This window comes from Pelobates fuscus, chromosome 6 (genome assembly GCF_036172605.1).
Source record: "Pelobates fuscus isolate aPelFus1 chromosome 6, aPelFus1.pri, whole genome shotgun sequence".
Classification (NCBI taxonomy): domain Eukaryota; kingdom Metazoa; phylum Chordata; class Amphibia; order Anura; family Pelobatidae; genus Pelobates; species Pelobates fuscus.
Genome location: NC_086322.1, coordinates 148607794 through 148628210, shown reverse-complemented (window position 1 = coordinate 148628210; position 20417 = coordinate 148607794). Strand labels below are relative to the sequence as shown.

Below are 20417 nucleotides of genomic sequence, written 5' to 3'. Positions count from 1 at the left end.
GTTTACTCCTAAAACTTCACACCCTCTGCCTTTCCCCAATCCCTCCTCTCTTCCCACACCCTTCCCACTACTCAATTATCCATTCGTAGAGTAAAAACCTGCAACTCGTTCTAAATTTGCACCATTAGAATTTATTCACAGAACATTAGGGGACTGAATACCCCCCCCCCCCCCCCCCCCCCGCACAACGCATGTTACTTGATGACGTTGAACGCAACAAAGCAGATATTGTATGTGTACAAGAAACACACTTTGTCACCAATAGGGTTCCTACATTCAGCCTTACAGAGTATCCATGCCAATACCATGTGTCTCATTCATCCAAATCCAGGGGAGTCTCCATCCTTCTACATAACTCACTATCAGTAGAACTTCTCAACATAAAAAAAAGACACGATCCTCCACTGCATCATCAACAACCTACAATACATGTTAGTGGGACTATACACTCTCAACGAACAACAACAAAATTTCCTACATAAGGTACTGGCAAAAATACCCACTACTACACACAGCCAAGTGATCATATCCAAGTACTTTAATCATACACTAAACTCCAAAGTAGACACGCCCATCCCTGACTCTTCAGTCAGACACACCAAACTAAAAACCAACTGTAAAGCACTCATGAAACTACTTATGGAACATGGACTGTATGACGCATTGAGAACACGTCACCCAAATGATAGGGAATACTCTTACTACTCGGCTGTATACAAAACATACTCCAGAATAGACTTCATACGGACAACTGGACCTCTCCTTCCTAACATAACCCACTGTGAGTCTCACTGCTAAAAACCCCACTGAATAGACCGTCAATTATGGCGCTTCTGGACTCACAAGTCTAAGTCACACATTAGACACTCATGGAACAAGATCTATACTCTCCGGGGCACTAATGTAAACCTACTGTATTGCACATCTATTGTGAACTTAGTAGCATCAAAGGTCGATGGTTTTTTATCCCCCCATAACCTCCCTCTTCCTTTCTGTACTCTAAAACTGAATACAAATTGTCAAAAGGAAAACAAAAAAGGTAATTCATATTTTTATTAAACTTTAGTTTCAGCAAATGTTTAATTGAAGTAAACTCACAAATTGTGATTAGATGAATGCAAATGAGATTTTGATTATGTTTCAATGCTTCTAAAAATGCACACACAGAGTTCCAGAGGGATGCGTGCTCATACAAACACATATTGAATTGCTACTTTTCCCATGTTACAAAACCAATAGCCAGTTAAACTGCAACAGTCTGGATATGTATTATTATAAAAAAAAAAATATATAAAACAAAATTAGAATGTATTTTATTAAAAATTGAAGATATACATATTTAAAGGGACACTATAGTCACCAGAACAAATTTAGCTTAATGATGCTGTTTTGCTGTATAGATCATACCCCTGCAGTCTCACTGCTCAATTTGTGGCCATTTAGGAGCTAAATAACTTTGTTTATACAACCCTAGACACCCCTCCCTGCATGTGACTTCGACAGCTTTTCTAAACACTTCCTGTAAAGAGTCAGCTAATGTTTAAACTTCCTTTATTTGAAATTCTGTTTAACTTAGAATTTATCATATCCTGCTCTGTTAAAAGCTTGCTGGACCCAGCAGGAACCTCTTGTATGTAATTAAAGTTACATTTACAAATCAGGAGATAAAAACTTTTAAAGTTAGTTACATCGGATTGAAAATGAAACTACCTGTATTTTGTTTTCATTCAGGTTGTGTAAAACTACAGAGGCATGATCTAGACACTAAAACGGCTTCATTAAGATAAAGTTGTTTTGGTGACTACAGTGTCCCTTTAAAGGATGTTTATGCATATGGTAAAATAACAAATGCAGATGCTAACCAAGCACAATAAAATAAAAAGATTCCATGAAGCAGGGTGTATCCTTCAATAAAATTACAAGTGCAATAATAAATGGAACGGGGATTGTAAGCTGCCCAGTTCTTAGACTTGGGTATTCGTTTTCGGACGAAAATGTTTTGTCCAAACTTTGGCTATTCGACCAAAAGATAAATGTATGAATACAAATTACAATGAATGAAACAAAGATTGAATTGCTTGTTTGACAACATTTGTTCCATGCAATTTGTTTTTTTGGTTTAGTTTATTACAAGGAGGAAGCTACTGGCTCGCGGCTCCTTCCTTGTAATGTTTAAACATAGAAGAGGTGGGGAGCTGTGCTTCCTGCTGTTTCCTAAAACTCCCATGCTCCTCACCCTATTGGGGTCAATATGACCCCCAAATTAGTATAAAGGAGGTTAAATCCTCCCCTTCATCCTCCTGCCCACCGTTCCACAAGTACGGGCATGTCTACTAAACAGTGAGCATCCAGTGGCTGCTCGCCGTCATAAGAAGAGATAAGCAACTGGGCAACTATTGTCCCTCACCACTAGTCCCCACCCATTGGCGATGTGGGGGCCCAAAATAGTAATAGGGGTGGACCTATTGTCCCCACACATCCCCAACCCATTGGTGGCTGGTGGGGGCCCTAAATATTGAAATGGGGGTTAGACCTATTATTCCCCTCTAGTCCCATCCATTAGTGGTGGTTGGGAGTTAATAATAAAAAAATATTTCCCACCCCTGTGACTAGAGGGTTATAATTTATGGCCCCCCACCCACCACCAGTGGATGAGTGCTGGGTGGACATTATGCCCCCCTGTTCAATTTATTTAATAGCCCCTATTGATGGATATGGGTAGTGGCTGGTGGTGCTGATAGGGGCTGTACCACAGTCTACCACTAATTATACTACTACAGCGGAGGTAATGCTCCCTATGAATTCTAATCTTTTAATATATAGAAATATATATTAAGGTTAGATTATATATAGGGATATAGAAAATAAAACATAAAATACCCCCACAAAGTTCAAGTGTTTACAGTATAGCTTCCAGATTACTCACCTCTCGGACACTACGTTCTGATTCACCAACATACTTATTCATCAATTCTGGACCCTAAAGACAAAAGGGAACATATTATTAAAGATGTAGTAAAGATGGAGCCAAAAAGAGTTCTGGGCTGGCTCATGTGAATTCTGATATACAGTATGCTAGGAAGACTATTTAATAAAACTAATCAACTTTCACATGTCCATACAAGCCATTAAACAGGATTCCTACAGGAGGCACCTAACAGGTAACAATCATATCTGGCAATTTTTCTGAAGACAGTGTCAGATATTGCAAATATAATGTCAAAAGCAAACCAGGTATTTTCTTTTAGGCTTAGAAATCTTAGACAAAGTTTTGTCTTTTTTATCACAAGTTTCATACATCCATGGTTTATACAATGTCAAAACAATGTTTCATACTCACAAAATATTTGTGCAGCTGCTCCATATATTTGGCATGTAGCTGTGGTCTGGTTCTTATCTCTTCCTCTTCTGCAATGTTCTACTTACTAGCGTTATCAATTCCAAGTTCAAAATGTAAAATGTGGGTTTGTTTGAAATACCTAAACTAAGTTGCCTTAATGGCTATCGAACAGACAGTCAGCCTATTTACATGTAACCCGTTCCATGAAACACACAACAAAAAAACATTTGTCCCAGTGTTGTTATTAAATCATATTTAGAAATGGGTGTTCTTGTTCAGCTAAGGATCTACCTTTGGCCACCCTTGTCATCTATACTACATTATCTTGGATGACTAGTAAAAAGTAACGATTGCATTGTAAACAAGAGAGGTTAAAGCAGGGATTTTAAACATGGGTCCACTAAAAAATATAAATTCAGCCCATGGGTCTGCTGAAAGCTATCAGACAATGAGTTCATTCTTACACTACCAGATAGAAAGCTTCTGGATTTTCATACCAAGTAGTGGAGGTGAGTAGTGATGCCCAGCAAACCCCAGTTAATAAGTGACTCCTTACATTGGGGGGAGCCTGGGAACTCCTTGCCACAAAGCCGCTACAGCTTGATGTAGTGGTTATGGTGCTTGTAGTGTTCCTTTGTGTACTTTTTTACACAGATGTTTTTCGCATATGCAAAAATACAGAGAGTAAGGCATAAAGTAGGCAGACATAGTGGGGAGCTGACAGGAACAAATAACAAGAAGCAGAGAAATAGACAAGGGTATCTGAGAAACAGAGAAAAACAGACGGCATGAGGGGTTGTACTGTACGGACTAACATTAAGAGGAACTAAAAGACATAGGGATAAAGAATGAGACATTGATAAAAGGTGACTGAAAAACAGCCCTCAATAATGGGAAGAGATATAGAGTGATACAAAGAAAGACATACAAAATGGCTGATTGAGAAAAAGATAAAATGAAGGATAACAGTAACAGGGATGGTTTATATGGAAAAATAAAGACACACAGAGATAAGTTAGAAAAATGAACACCACTTTTCATTTCTATTAGATATATTCAATGAGTTGAAAACTGAAATGCAAAACTGGGGCAAATACAAGTTTGGAGATAAATACATTTCAATCACTCCTCTCGTCACACCCTGGCAATTTTAGTCTGAATTTAGCAAATCAGTTTTCAAAGTACCAACATTCTTAAAGGAACACTATAGTCACCTAAATTACTTTAGCTAAATAAAGCAGTTTTAGTGTATAGATCATTCCCCTGCAATTTCACTGCTCATTTCACTGTCATTTAGGAGTTAAATCACTTTGTTTCTGTTTATGCAGCCCTAGCCACACCTCCCCTGGCTATGATTGACAGAGCCTGCATGAAAAAAACAAACTGGTTTCACTTTCAAACAGATGTAATTTACCTTAAATAATTGTATCTCAATCTCTAAATTGAACTTTAATCACATACAGGAGGCTCTTGCAGGGTCTAGCAAGCTATTAACATAGCAGGGGATAAGAAAATCTTAATTAAACAGAACTTGCAATAAAGAAAGCCTAAATAGGGCTCTCTTTACAGGAAGTGTTTATGGAAGGCTGTGCAAGTCACATGCAGGGAGGTGTGACTAGGATTCATAAACAAAGGGATTTAACTCCTAAATGGCAGAGGATTGAGCAGTGAGGCTGCAGGGGCATGTTCTATACACCAAAACTGCTTCATTAAGCTAAAGTTGTTCAGGTGACTATAGTGCCCCTTTAAGTGACTTTTAAGTGAAGGTTTGTCAAGAAATATTACTGGCTAGTTATTATAATGAGAAACTTGCAAAGCACAAGTGATAATTTTAATGTAAATATCTAATTTGTTTAGATTGACAGATGAGTATAGAAACCACTGAACCCAGTGAGTCTTGTAAATAATCTGCCGTGTATTATAATGATGAATACAGGGCAGCTTATTTAACGATTAGAAATACAAATCTTCAGTACAGGATAGTAATCCTCAAGCTACTTTTCTACTGTTTTACTGGACAGCCAAGGTTAACATTTACCCATAAAGTCAACAATGCAACATTTGTGAGCATCAGAAAATTACGAGGTCATTCTTTGTTAGTAATTACAACAAAAGACATTTTAAAAGCAGTCATTCAATTATTAGTAGCCATTTAGAAGGGGTTGTATTTAGCCAGATAAATGAAGACTCGGATTACTATACTTAAAGGCCTTAATAGGAATTCACAAATGAGGGAAGGCCTTTGATCTTAAAAAAAAAAAAAAAAAAAAAAAAAAAAAAAAGGCGTTCACTTCCTACTTATAGAACCCAACTTGCTATGACACCACATAATATGAGGGGACATGACATAAAAGGTAAAAAGGTTGTCAGGTTAACAATACCAATAAATGAATGGCAGTGAATTAAATTAGGGGAGGGAGGCAGTGTATTAAATTAGAGTGCTGGAAGGAGGGGCAGTGTATTCAATTAGAGTGGAGGGAGGAGGGGCAGTGTATTAGGTTAAGGGGCAGTGTATTAGATTGGGTGGAGGGGGAAGTGTATTAGACGACAGGGAGGGGGCAATTTATTGGATTTGGTGGCAGTGTATTGGATTTGTGGGCAGTGTATTAGAATGGGGAGGGGCAGTGTATTAGATTGGGTCTGCATGGAGGCACTGAACGCTCCCCATGGAGATGCTGATTGGCTGCTCAGATCTTTGCCACACATATACAATAGCCTCCCAATGCTTTCCTATGGGAAAGCATTGGATTGGCTGAAATCGTCTACGTTTGATGATCTCAGTCAAAGTAAAGAACACACTCATAGGACTTCAAAGTCAACAAGATAACGTCATTTGTTTTTAAAGCTGTGCACCAACATACATTCACCATTTCAGTCCCATTATCAAACTTTTCTTAATATGTCAAGGTACGTGGTCTGAAATAAATACATATCTCCTCAAAATAAATTCGCTCTTTGGCTTACTTTGAAGCCCTACGAGCGTGAGGATGTCCAGTGTCAGTTAGGCAAAAAAAAAATTTACACTGTATTTTCCTAAATAAACCTACGTTTCTATGAAAATTTAAGTGTTTTTTTTTTTTTGCGGCCCTTGTTTATTTGGCCCGTGTTAGCTTTGAGTTTGACATGCTTGTGCTACAGTCTTGTTTGCATCTTGATACATTTCTCCCAGCAGTGGTTTATAGCTATATACATAGCACATTTAATTCCATAGCAGCCTTCATACAAAGAAATAGTATTTTGTATATTCAAATAAAGCAATATTGTCCTTGGGGGAGATAGTGAATACACTGTCTCTTACCTTCACGGCCAGAAAGTTGAGACCACTTTCATTAGCCAGTGCCTTTGCAATCATTGTTTTGGAGCATCCTGGGGGTCCATAGAGCAGCACTCCTTTGGGTGGCTGTATCCCCATGCGAATGAAAGATTCTGGGTGTTTTAAAGGCCATTCCACTGCTTGCTTTAACTTCAACTTAACGTTCTCCATGCCTCCAATGTCTGACCATGAAACCTGCAAAGAGAAACAATCATACATAAAAACACAAGGAAGGATGGCAAACATGGGTATGTAATGTTTAGGAGCCAGAAAACGGACAATCAATTTATAAGTACACTTTTTAGAAATACATTCAGTAAAATCCATAAAAAATGAAAAAGGCTCTATGCCGTTTGATACGTATGACTTGAAATAGAAGTCCAAGACTGGAAGAAAGCCATCTAAACATTGTTGCTTTGAATCAAGTAAAAAGGGATCTCAGAGATGCAAAATGAGTACAGTTCTGGGCCCCTGTCCTTGCTTCCTCTGACACACGCCTTACGCACTGATCCTGTGATGTCATGGAAAGAGACATGTGTTGAGTACTGGAGTAGCATTTCTGTATGTGCTGCTCATAACTCGAAAATTCCTGGCAGTAGAGCAACTTATGAGTTGGTAATTTATCCTGGAGATAACTTGTTTTTAGCTTTACTGACTATGTAAAGATGTCAAATTCAAATAGCTTTGAAGATGCTAGAATCCGGTAATGTAGCATTGGAAACAGAGATAATCACACAGCATTTTAAACTTTGTCTACACTGTCAATGTCATTCACTGAAGTGAGAATTGCAGGGAATTCAAAATTGAACTGAACAAGGAATAGAGCAGTGCTAAACAAACTAAGAACACTAAGATCGGAGGCATCATAATAAGCTTTCCCGTCTGCGATGTCGCTAGCTAAAAGAGGAGGAGGAGCCCATTCACTGTGAATACTATACCTCCTACTGTTTTTTGATTGGTTCTTGTTATCCTTTTCTTTGCTGCTATGGAGTTAGTAAAGAGAGTTAAGAAAATACGAAGCCTCCTTATTAAGATTATTAGTACACTAAAGCGAGCATAATCTTCAATTTTCACTTTAGTAAATAACCCTGATTCCCTAAATATCCACTTTTTAAAAGAGCCATCCAGGAAGAAAGTAGTCCAAGTCTCGGATATGCCCTGCTAACAAATGTGGTAATGAGACAGTATTTACTAATACAGTAGTTCAAAATGAAATTGAGATTTTTGGAACTAGGGAGCAAGATAAAACACAAAATAAACCACAAAATAAGGAGCTGCTTACTGGAGCTCAAACATTTTCTCCACCACCCACAAATGTTTGGTTTTTTTTTTTCACTTTTTTCAATAGTCAATAAACATTTGCTGAGAGGGAGTTCCAAGCAGCAGACATTCATTCCACTTCTTATTTCATGGTCTGTTTCAATCACGTAGCCAGAGAGTTACCAGAATAGGACTCAGAATGTGATTCATTGTCATGGGTCAGTGGGCGAGGGTCTCCTGTCCTTCCCCAGTGTAGCTAGAACTTAAATCACAGCCAAGAGAACCACCACATATTGTGATTTTGATTCAGTATGGAACTAAGCATGCCTACATGAACCCGCTGCAAACCATGTATTTATAATCCCATAAAGCAATTGTTAAAAACAAATAAATAAAAAAAAACACAAGAAAAAAAAATATCTCTGCTGGGAAAAGTGAGACCCTGTCCCTGCTAATGTCAAGTCTCTGACACATATGTGATCTCACGTATACTATTAGACTTGAGTTTCAAATGTCAAATAGAATAGCTTAAACACTTCCACAAGGGAAATGTAATCCCACATTTACCAAAAGGCAACACATCGGGATCACCTGCTTATTTAACTAGCTTCGAGAGTCTTTCCTGAACAGAAGTTTAACAGAGAAAAGTCTGCAAGGATTCATTTCTCAGAAATGACTAGACACGCAACTGCATCTCCAGATGTTCATGCAGCCAAGCCAAATGTTTTAAGTTCAACGCATCCTTTTACAAGAATGTAACTATCCAGGGAAATGGAATCTATTTTTGAGGACAATAATACTTTTTTCCCTTCTTTAATTACTTTAGTCTGGTTGCAGACTAAATGCACTAGAGTGCATTGAGACAATGTATTTTGCAGGGTGGTTCAGAGAAAGTCAAAATTGTATAGTTAGAAACTGAACCATGTCCATCACATAGAACAATTGTTTAGTGGATGCCTATAAATGATATGCATTATTAAATCACACTGTATTAAATAAACGCTCATCTGACCAAATACATTAAAAAAAAAAAACATTATAAAATCACTGTTTCGTAGATACACCCGCAATGATTAAGGTCTCTTGTCTGCTGCCTTTGCAAGCCCCGCAACTTCTATCCCAGCCCACAATCGCAATCTTTTCAATCACAGACTTCCCAATGCAGCTAAAGGCAGGTGCTGTAGGCAATTACCTGCCTCTTGAGTTTAGCTCCACTGAGCTAAGCAACCAGGAAGTAACAGGATCATTGCCTGACTGACAGGCAGGAAGATGCAAGAAGGTTAATTTCTAAATAATCTACTGAATTCTGCACTTTTGACAAATTAAAAAAAAAGAGGACATCCACTTCATCAATAAAGCACTTCAACAAGTGCTCAAGGTGTCTTGAGTGTCCCTTTAATGCACATATATTCTAGTGATTCATAGTGTGTAGTTGAATAACAGTGAAATCAGTGCAGGCAACCTCACACAGTGTTACTGCCAGCTAAAGGTTGACAATGTTTCTTGAGATATATGAAAAAAATTACTTACATTGGGCACGTCAATCGCAACTTCCCTCATGGCACTGGGCCTGACATCATTCATTGCCTGCAGGAAGTCATTCACAGTGATTACCACAGAGCCAGCCACTTCACTGTCTGATGGGCAAGACAGCTCTCCACATTTTTTCCGCAGAGCATTCAAGCCTGCAAAGGAAACCACTTGTTCATGAGTTCTTCTGTCATCAGCAAGGAAAATGAATGAAAGCAAGATAGTTTCGTACCAATACTGCACAAATTACATTACAATTGAGCAGCCTGTGCTACAGATACAAAAATAAACACATCCACTGTTGGCTTTCTGTGGGATTTACGGGTGTAGAGTATTTGATGGCTGTGGGTAACCAGCACCTTGGGCTTCTATCAGGGATTTGACACTCTGGCAACCCCAGTCTTACTGAGATGCAGTTGGCACCAACCTCAATACATTCCTGTTTCGGCTAATGATGTTACGAGTTGCAGTTTGCTGCCGGGCTGAATATTTTGTTCTGCTAACATACCAGTAAACATCACTGCATTTGCTTAGAATTGCAAAGTGTATTATGCCAATTGGTAATTACAAGATTATCTTTCCAAGTTGCCCATGAAAAAAAAGGAATCACTGTGCCCCCCCGAACCTTTCGCACCCAACATGTCAAAAAATAGGAAGGAGAATCTCAGCACTTCTGTTAGGAACAACTTCCATATACCCAACAGCTGGCGTAGTTTCAGTGTCCACAATTCCAAATACCCATATTTGCGATCCGGGGGACGATTGCGATGGTATTTTATTTGATGACTAAAACAAAACTCATCAACATGTACATAATGACCAGGGTCGCTGAGCAAAACTGGGTTAGTATAAAAATAGACGTTATAAATGTCAACTTCAGTGTGTTTGGATATTACAGTCAGTTGTGCGGCTGGTTTTTCAGAGGTTTCCAAACACCATAGGTAAGTAATGTGTAGCAACTTTTTGATGTATGATTTTTGAAAGAAAATGCCCTTTCTGATGGCTAACCACGATGACGCACAAGTCTTGTTTTGTACATTTCCAGGAATTTCCATCAGAACATTGGTGATGAGATATCCAGTGCAGAGGTTCATAGCAGTTTTCGCAGTTCAGATTGTTTGCAAGTATATAGCGCAGTTTTGTGAACTCAAGGACATTCGTGTTATTTGTACCAGCTATACAAGCTGGAGTGTGTTCTTATAGAATTGTTGATCTATTTTAATTCGAGGGCTACAAAAAAAAAAAAAAAATTGGCAATTTATATATCCTAAGAGTAACTGTAGTCTAGAGCAGCATTTCCCAGTTGGTGTTCTGCGGAACACTAATTGGGGTTCCACCAAAAAATGTGAAAAAAAAAATGGCTGCAGACGGCGAGGGAGCAGTGGGCAGTGATCTCCCTGCTCAGCTCCCTCGCGCACACAGCAGTGATGCCGGAGCCGGAATATGACATCACTCCGGCTCCTGCATCACTAAGAGGCGCGCAAGGGAGCTGAGCAGGGAGATCAGAGCTCCCTCACCGTCATCCTCCACTGCTCACCTGTCTGCCAGACATCCCGACCACCCGCCAAGCTGCAGTTAGCCCCACTGGTCCACAGGGACTTCAATGCAGCAGCCCCACTGGACCCCATGCCAGCACTCTTAAAGGTAGGGGGGCTGGGTGGAGTAAAATGTTAAAAAATAAATACATTGTATGTGTGTCTGTTAGGGAGTTTGTATGTGTTTGTGTGTTTGTCAGTGAGAGTGAATGTGTGTTTGTCAGTGAGTGTGTGAGTGTATGGGGTTGTCAGTGGGAATGTACCTGTTCTTGTCAATGAGAGTGTATGCGTTTGTATGTGTGTCTGTAAAAGAGTATGTGTGTCTGTCAAAGAGTGTGTGTTTGTCAGTGAGGGTGTATGTGTGTCTGTCAAAGAGTGTGTGTTTGTCAGTGAGGGTGTATGTGTGTCTGTCAAAGAGTGTGTGTGTGTGTCAGTGTGTGTGTGTGTATGTGCCAGTATGTATCAGTGTGTTTGTATGTGCCTGTGTGTGTGTGTGTGTGTGTGTGTATCTGTGGGTGCAAGTGTGTGTATGTAACTGTGTGTATCTGAGTGTGTGTGTATTTGTGAGTCAAAATGTGTGTGTCAGTGTATATCTGAGTTTGTGTAAAGGTGTGTGTCAGTGTGTAAATATCTGTGTGTCAGATACATATACACACACACTGGTGCATACAAACACAGATATACACATATACACACCTTGACACACAGATGCAAACGTATACACACACACACACACACACACACACACACATACACACAGTGTGTCAAGGTGTGTGTATCTGTGTGCTACTATCTGCCAGTGTGTGTATCTATGTGTCAGATTCATACACACTGACACATACAAACACAGATACACACACCTTGATACACAGACACATACAAACACAGATACACACACTTTGAAACATTGATACACACACCTTGACACACAGATACACACTGTGTGTCATGATGTGTATCTGTGTCAGTGTGTGCCACTATCTGCCAGTGTGTGTATCTGTGTGTCAGATTCATACACACTGGTACATACAAACACAGACACATACACCTTGATACACACACATACAGACACACAAACACAGATACACACACTTTGACACACACAGATACACACACTTTGACACACAGACACACACATACAGATACATATCTGTGTGCCAGTGTGTGTGTGTGTATCTGTGTGTCAGATATACAACTGGCACATACAAGCACAGATACACACACCTTGACACACAACGGCACATAAAAATAAAAATAAAAATAAAAACATTTTGTTGATATACTATGTCAAAAGGGTTCCACTTGAAAAATTAAACCCCTAGTTTAGACTAGTGACAGTGACAATTGAGTTCAAAGAGTGACAATTGACAGTTGAGGACAGAAGGACAATTTTCACTTGTTCAATGAGGGGGAAATTATCTTCACTTGATCCTGACATGTTTTATTTTTGACAACTGTCATGCAATATCATTCAAAAGTCAAAGATAATACTGATCAGTTACTGACATGAGATTGTATAGCAGTTTATTCAACAAACTTAATTCTGGTGAATTGCTGACATAATTAACCAAATTTAACCAATTTGGAAAGAATAGTTAATTCGGCAGAATTTTACCAACCTGGCTGTTTTAACCTATAGAAACATTCACTACAAGTCACTGTTTCGTGAATAAATTCCTAACGTTTATAACTGCACCACTGGTTGTTAATCCTTGGTTTGGGATCCAGAATGGATTTTAGCGGATGTATGGAACAAGAATGTCAGATTTCTGGCAACTGCCATGAATATATATAGTTCACTGCGACAGAAACAACCTCTCACACTGAGAAGAGTGTAATAAAGATATTTTCCAGCATGTATGTTACAATGTGTAGCTAGTATAATGCTATGTGCATATTTTAAATAATACTACATTCAGCCAGCACAATGTAAGACGCTGAGTGGAAAAGGAATTATAGTGGAGATTGTGGCTTGATCTCCGACTGGGATGACTGCCTGAGCCAGGAGCTCTGCTTAATATAGACATAAAAAGTCTCAAATAGGGGCCAGCACATCATTATGGGGCACTCAAAAAGACCTGATTCCCCAACCCAAACCCTGAATGGCACACAGAATGGATCACTATTGGCACTTTCTGAGTGTCCAGGTCAGGGCGCAGCACAAGGCCTGTAGATCTAAGATTGTGCCGTCACTGCCAGCATCACCCTACTTCGACTCGGAGCAGACTACTTTGGAACACTTTCGCTTGGATCTTTGAGCCATGACCCACAAATATGGTGACAAAACAGGTCCCGAGGGCAGTCACACTGATCTGACACACACACACATTTTTTATTTTTTAATTCTACCTTCGGGAGAGCTGGAGTGGATCCTTTCCCTGGCATCCAATGTAGCTGCTGTCATCCTGTAATCACCTATCTCTTCTTCTGCTCCTTACTCGCACACTTTTTAGTGATGCCTAGACAAGGTGACGTCATATCCCGGTTCCGGGCATCACAGCAGGGTGCAAAAGGAAGCAGAGCAAGAAGAGTAAAAAGCTTCCTACCGGCTCAATTTTCCCTCAACTGGCCGGACGAACGGGCTGGCAAATACCCAAGTGTCAGGACAAAATTCCTAGTTGCCATGGCAATCTGGCACCTGGGATTTGTCGAACCCTGTGATAGCATATTTTTTACTCAATGTACAGCACTGTGGGCAATGTGATGTTTGTTGTGCACAAGCAAAAGAGTATCACTATAAAAACAAAAGAATCTCCTAAAAGTTTGTCACTTAACACCCCAAATACTGATAAACACAAAGTAATACAATAAAATATAAAAGGAGTGAATAAAAAAAAAACAAAAAAAAAAAAAACACCAAAAAGTGTGTAAAATATAAAATACAATCGAAAAATACTATAACTGGAATAAATACATACGATCTAGGAGAGAAATACAACAGTGCAATACGTTGGCATTTCTTCTTTCATGTCTAAATTAATGTATGTCTACATGCATGTAACTGCTTTTATTTGATGTCACGAGAGACCTGCGTGTCTCCATTTATTGGCACCTGAGGTTTAGGTCCTGCGTGACCCACACTGTTTTTACTGTACATTATTGAAAGGTTTCTTCAATAAAAATATATTTACATAAAAAGAAAGAAAATTACAGCTATAAAGGTTAAATATTTCCCATCTGAACCAGGACAGATAGAGAAAATAATAAACACTACAACATTTTTTTTTTTTTTTTTTTAAACGCAGCCTGTACGGATTCCAGGTGCGGAAGGATCCGACTTCATGAGAGGGTGGCACTGCAGCAGCAGTTGTGTTCGGAGCCGGAGCAGAGCTTTCTCCACAATTCATCATCAACTGTGATTAGACAATGCAAGGGATGTATGAAATTTACTAAAATAAGTCTGATAATAGAAAGATTTTATGAAAGATTGTAGTTAAAAAATGGTGTTAGTCCCATGGAAAAACAAAAACCATAACAAGACTACAATTATCTATTATTTTGACATCTTAAAATAAGATAAAATAACTTAAAAACACAGGGAGGGACAGTTCTATTCATGACCACTAGGTGGCAACCAATCTTACCAGGTAAAGGTAAATGTAACTTGGCATATTATTATTATTATCATTGCCATTTATATAGCACCAACAGATTCCGTAGCGCTTTACAATATTATGAGAGGGGGGATTTAACTATAAATAGGACAATTACAAGAAAACTTACAGGAACAATAGGTTGAAGAGGACCCTGCTCAAACAAGCTTACAGTCTATCTGCTAAAAGTTGGTAGTCAGGAGGTTCTAGTTATATTGGTCACTTCAGTAAATTCATCATTCATTTTAGTAGGTTTGTCAAAAGTTTTTCCCCCAGAGGACACTTTGTATGACTTTTTTTTTAACAGGTAAAAAGACAATTATCATGTTAACACCGGATTGCAGCTTATTGGGCATAAGAGCTACCTATATTTGGTTATTAACTACTTAAAGGGGAATTGACACTTCCTATGATCTTTAATATTATGTTTATTTATTCCCAAGCGCCAAGGGAAGTTTCCTGCGCTGCTCTTTCAATCCTCCCTCCAACATCACTGGGGCCGTATGTGGTTCAATCACAGGCTTCTCAGAGAAATGTCTGGGACTGGGCCATATTGCCGGCTCAGAGTGAATGCACATGCTCTGGGCAGACAATAAATGGGAAGGGGGAGATGAGGGGCCAAGACCAATGCGCACGGAGGATGTGCAATGTGGGAGGGTAGAGATAGCTTCCCCTTGCAGGCAGAATGCCTGCAAGGGAAATATATATACATATGTTGTCAGCATGCAGTGCGCATTAATAACAATTATAATTTATGCACACAATTAACATTAGTAAGCCCGGAAAAGAGTTCTAAGCTGCTGGGGTAATGTCTGATAGGGGTGCAACTAGCCCCAGGACACAATTAACAATATCTCTGTGTGTGCAATGTTTCAAGCAGAAACACTGCACATACTGACTCCTACCACTATGACCATTTCAAATCACTGAAGTGGTTATGGTGGATGAAGTGACCCTTAAAAGTAAAAATCAACACCTCTTTAACCTACAATGAAGCATTTTCATCGTGGAGTCTTGTCAAGCACTGGCATACGCTCTGTCCTTTGCACCTGGCAGTCAGCATAGAGAAAACACGAAGAGCAGAGGAGACATTAAACTATACTACTAATTTTATAACATGACAGGAGGCTTCGTATTTTGCTTAAGTCTTTCTTTACTTAAGCTTCACAGCAGCACTTTTTAACATAGTAACAGGATAACCAATCAGAAAAAAGTAACAGGGTATAAGACTCCCTCCCAGTGATGTCACTTCCTCTTTCTTTGCTGCTTCACACCAGTACAGGTCAGAGTGCCACTGTCTCCTACTCTCTGTGGGTTTCTGTGGTTTATTCATATATTTATTTTATCTGTTTCTCACATCCTTTTGATATTATTATTGTGGCATATGTCTGCTGGGATTTAACTATTTTAATTGAAAAATTGTAAAAAATTTCTCTTCAGCTTATTTTCCTATATCTCCTGCTACTTAATATATACCTTTTTAAATCGTTTTATTCTTTATTATTTTATTCTCTGTTTTTTACTTTACTTTCTTTTGCCTCATTTAGCCCGGGTTGCGGTCAGCCGTCTCTGCCCCGTGTTTCCCGGGCTTTCTGGGCCGTGGAGTACGCCTCCGACGACCCTTAGTGCGCACGGCGGCCATCTTGGACCTCGCGCACTGACGCGAGATCCAAACGACCATTTGATCCTCTCCTGCGCATGCGCAAGGTTGCGGCGGCCATTTTCTTGGAGCCGCGACCTGCGCTCATACTGGCCGTGCGGCGGCCATCTTGGTGTACCGCTCCTCGTCGCGGCACCAATTATAAATTATAAGATTCTACTAACTATTCCCTATTGCATTTCGGACACTATTTATGCCGACCAGTGGATCCCACACTTCCTAAGTGGGTTCCACTCCTTCCTCACCTAAGGGGATCTATATACTGTATTGCCTATTACTGTCATTGTTGTGCTGTGCTGACTCCCCTGGTGGTGATTTGAAGATACTGCATACACATTTTTTTTTATGCCATTGAATTAATTTAAAACTACTATCAAAACTGTTATTGATGGGGTGAGCACAACACCCAATTCCTATCTATAGTTGCATTGGGGTATCTCACCCTCATCGCATATGATATTTATCAGCCTATTATATTAATCACATTCCACTGTGAATTTATAAAGGGTAAACCCCTAAGTATTATTTATGATTGCTGTTATGATATACAGCCCATGATTGGCCCGCTTTGTCTGTGCCACCATAGCTCTTCACGGGTATAAACAACTATATACATACACACCCGGAGGTTATTTATGCTGGATGAACCCCAGCTTAAGCTTGCACTTTGGATTTAAAATATATTATTCTATATATATATATATATATAATACGGCCTGGATGTACATTCTATTACCGGCCTGTTCTACCCCACAGGTGCCAATACTATTACTATGGAGGCCACATACCAGGCTAAAAATCTCCAAGCTCTCGTAAACGCGGCTGTCGCCGCTTCACTTGAAAAGGCCCTGGCTCGGGTGCTGCCCTTAGAGCCCAAGGAGCACAAAATCTATGATCCCCGCTTTCTGCCAAAGAATCAGAGGATTCCGATTCCTCAAGACGGAATCTCTCAGAATCCCATAAATGCTATTGGAAAGGGGATGGGCCAGAAATGCAAGGGTGAATGCCCCAGACAGGCGGACACTAGAGAGAAACACTCTGTCCAGCCTACTCTGCTGGAAGAGGAGGAAGACGCTTTTGCCCTACATTCCCTTAGCCATTCTAAATAAAAGGCAAGCCGTCCACTCGTCGGATGATGTAAGGGACTGGCCTGAGACATCCTTCAGGGGAGCACCTTTTCCTCAATATACTATTGGTGACCCCACACTAGAGCATACGGTTCCTTCTGGATTATGAGACCCCGGGATCAGGAGGTCCGCAAACGCCTAAGCAGAATGTCCACGGCCTACCCTACCGGACAAGGTCGCTATGACCCCAGAATTGACACGCTGCTTTACACATACCTAGCCAGAACTGGCCGTGACCCTAAAAAGGACATTGAACGCAGCTTACGCCTCACCCAGGGCAAAATGATAGTTATCATTGCAAAAATTATTTTATTGGCTGATGACGCCCTCTCTAGAGGGACCATTGGACCCATCTGTATTCGGAGAATGGGCACTACGCTCCATATGCCTGCTGGGCAATGCAAATACATCCCTCTGTACAGAGCGTAGGAAAGCAGTGCTGCTGCACATGGACACCAAACTGTCCGACTTGGGAGCCAAAGAATTAGGCCCCAAAGCCAAGGGTCTGCTATTTGGAGAACCCTATACATTAAAGAATTACACAAACATGTAAATCTATACGCCACACTGATCAAGGTACAGCCACTCATAAAAAGAGTGTTTCATCAACAACCCTCTCGGGTTTTTGGCAGGGCTGTACAAGGGGTCGTGCAGCCAGCCGTTTCTGGGCCACATGCCAACGGCAGCGATCCCACACATCACCATTCTTCCCGAACTTACACCCAAAGGTCGGATAGGGGAAGAGGAAACAGAGCTGTCACACACTTTTCTGCTCGATTCAGAACTACGATCCCTACTCACAAAAGGAGCAATCCAACTCGCCCAAAACGATGAGGGCTTTCTCAGTTCTATCTTCCTGATCCAGAAGAAGTTAGGGGAACTCTGCCCGGTCATCAACCTCTGCCATCTGAATACCTTTGTGGTGTACAAGCATTTCAAAATGGAAGGCATACATCTCCTCCGAGACATACTTCGGCCAGGCGATTGGTTCACCCGACTCGACCTCAAGGACGCATACCTCTCTGTGTCAGTACACCCAGCCGATCGACGCTTCCTCTGCTTCCTTTGGAACCACCAGACCTTCCAGTTCACCTGCCTACCATTTGTCCTCAGTTCCGCACTGGGGTGCTTCACCAAACTGCTCAAGCAGGTTACTGCACATCTTAGAGCCAGGAGCATACGCTGCCTAATCTACCTTGACGATCTCTAACTACTTTGCGAAGACATATCCACACTGCGATTTCAGACGAACTACACATCCTCATTGCTCGAATTTTTTTTAGGGTTCATTATCAACCAGGAGAAGCCGTCACTTTCCCCATCCCAAATGGTCCAGTTCCTCGGCTTCGTGATCGACTCTTCGACCTGTGTTCTCCGCTTGCCTCAATACAAACTATCAGCGATCCGGAAAGAACTACGTAAGACTCTTCGACAGGTGGATATACCTCTCAGAGGTTTAGCTTGGATCGTGGGCCTCCTTTCCGCTCCCATCCAAGCAATCTACCCGGGCCCCCTACACTATCGGGCCATGCAACGCCTGAAAGCTCAATTTCTCCGAGCCCACTCGTCGTACGACCAGGGGGTCCCGACTACCACCGAAGTAAGGGAGGAACTCCTTTGGTGGCTCCTCCACATGTCTGCTTGGAATGGCAAACCAATTTCGACCCCACTCCGGACTTTGTAGTAAGATCAGACACGAGCCTTCGAGGCTAGGGTACAACCTGTCATACGACCTCCACTGGGGGACCCTGGACAACCGCAGAACACTCATTCCACATCAATTGTCTGGAATTATTCGCAGGCTCCTTCGTAATCCGCAGTCTGGCCATTTACCTCTCGGACGGCTGCATTCTCATTTGAATGGACAATATCTCAGCCGTCCAATACATCAGCAGATGGGGACTGGCCAGGTCTCGCTCACTTTCAGAAGTTACGAAAGACATCTACTATGTCTGTTTTCAACACAACATCACGCTTCGAGTGGAATACCTTCCGGGAGAGACGAACATCACAGTGGATTGGTTCTCCCAACATTGGAGAGACGACAGCAATTGGCGCCTTCACAGATCAGTTTTCCTTCACATTTCAAAACACAGGGGCCCATTTGTGCTGGACCTGTTCGCCTCCCAAACGAACTTTCAATCCCACAGTTCTTGAGCTGGCTACCAGACCCAGAGTACTTGGCATTGAATGCCTTCCTACAGAGATGGACGATGACGGGGGCCTGTGCCTTCCCTCCATTTGCAATGATCCCGAGAGTCCTTCTCCAGATTCGCAGACAACTAGTCACGCTTGTACTTCTCCCCACTCTGGCAGGGCCAAGTATGGTTTCCAGACCTTCTAGACCTCTCCTGCCGACATACTCTCCTTCTACCGTCATTGCCCAATCTCCTGGAGGACCCTCAGGGGCTACCTCATCCGTTAGTATAACAATACCACCTCCAATTAGTGGCTTGGACTCTTCCCGGGAAGCCTGGAACTTCAGACGTTTATCGCAGAGATCTAAGGAACTCCTCAGGAATTCTTGGGCTCATGGAACCAGTTGGCCAGGACCCGTTGGTCTGTAGACTTTTACGGGGTGTTAAACTGACTCGCCTTCCAGCACCGAAGTACTCACACCTATGGGATGTTAACATCATGATCCGTTCCTATAAGCTTGGCCGAGCAACGAAGACCTTTCTCTTCGCCAACTCTCAGCAAGGTTCACCCTGTTACTTTACTTAGTTTCTTTCCGCTGAGTGTCTGATGTTCGGGCATTCAACCATGACGCCATCACAGAAGGTGTCACTTTTATCATATCCAGACGGACAAAATCAAACACCTCTACTATATTATATCCTTATTTCCCTAACCATCCAAAATTGTGTATAGTCTCGGTTCTCTCTCGCTATCTATCGCTCACCTCCACTCTTCGTTCATCTTCCTCCAGTCAGCTATTGGTCTCATACGTTCGACCACATAACCCAGTGTCAACCATGACTCTGGCCCGTTGGGATAGATGGTTACTTTCCTGGCAGGGATAGAAGCCTCCTTCAGAGCCCACTCCTTCAGAGGTGCAG

General features: G+C 41.2%; 1 protein-coding gene across 1 annotated transcript in view; it reads right to left on the bottom strand.

The window, feature by feature from the left end:
• The window catches only part of AFG2A (AFG2 AAA ATPase homolog A), a 358336-nt gene that overhangs the window by 280714 nt on the left and 57205 nt on the right, over positions 1-20417 (bottom strand). Inside the window, exons 10-12 of the mRNA XM_063458412.1 lie at positions 9444-9598; positions 6639-6848; positions 2927-2980 (exon numbers count right to left, since the gene is read on the bottom strand). Of these exons, the coding sequence (XP_063314482.1) occupies positions 2927-2980; positions 6639-6848; positions 9444-9598 (419 nt within the window). The remainder of the gene's footprint in view (positions 1-2926; positions 2981-6638; positions 6849-9443; positions 9599-20417) is intronic.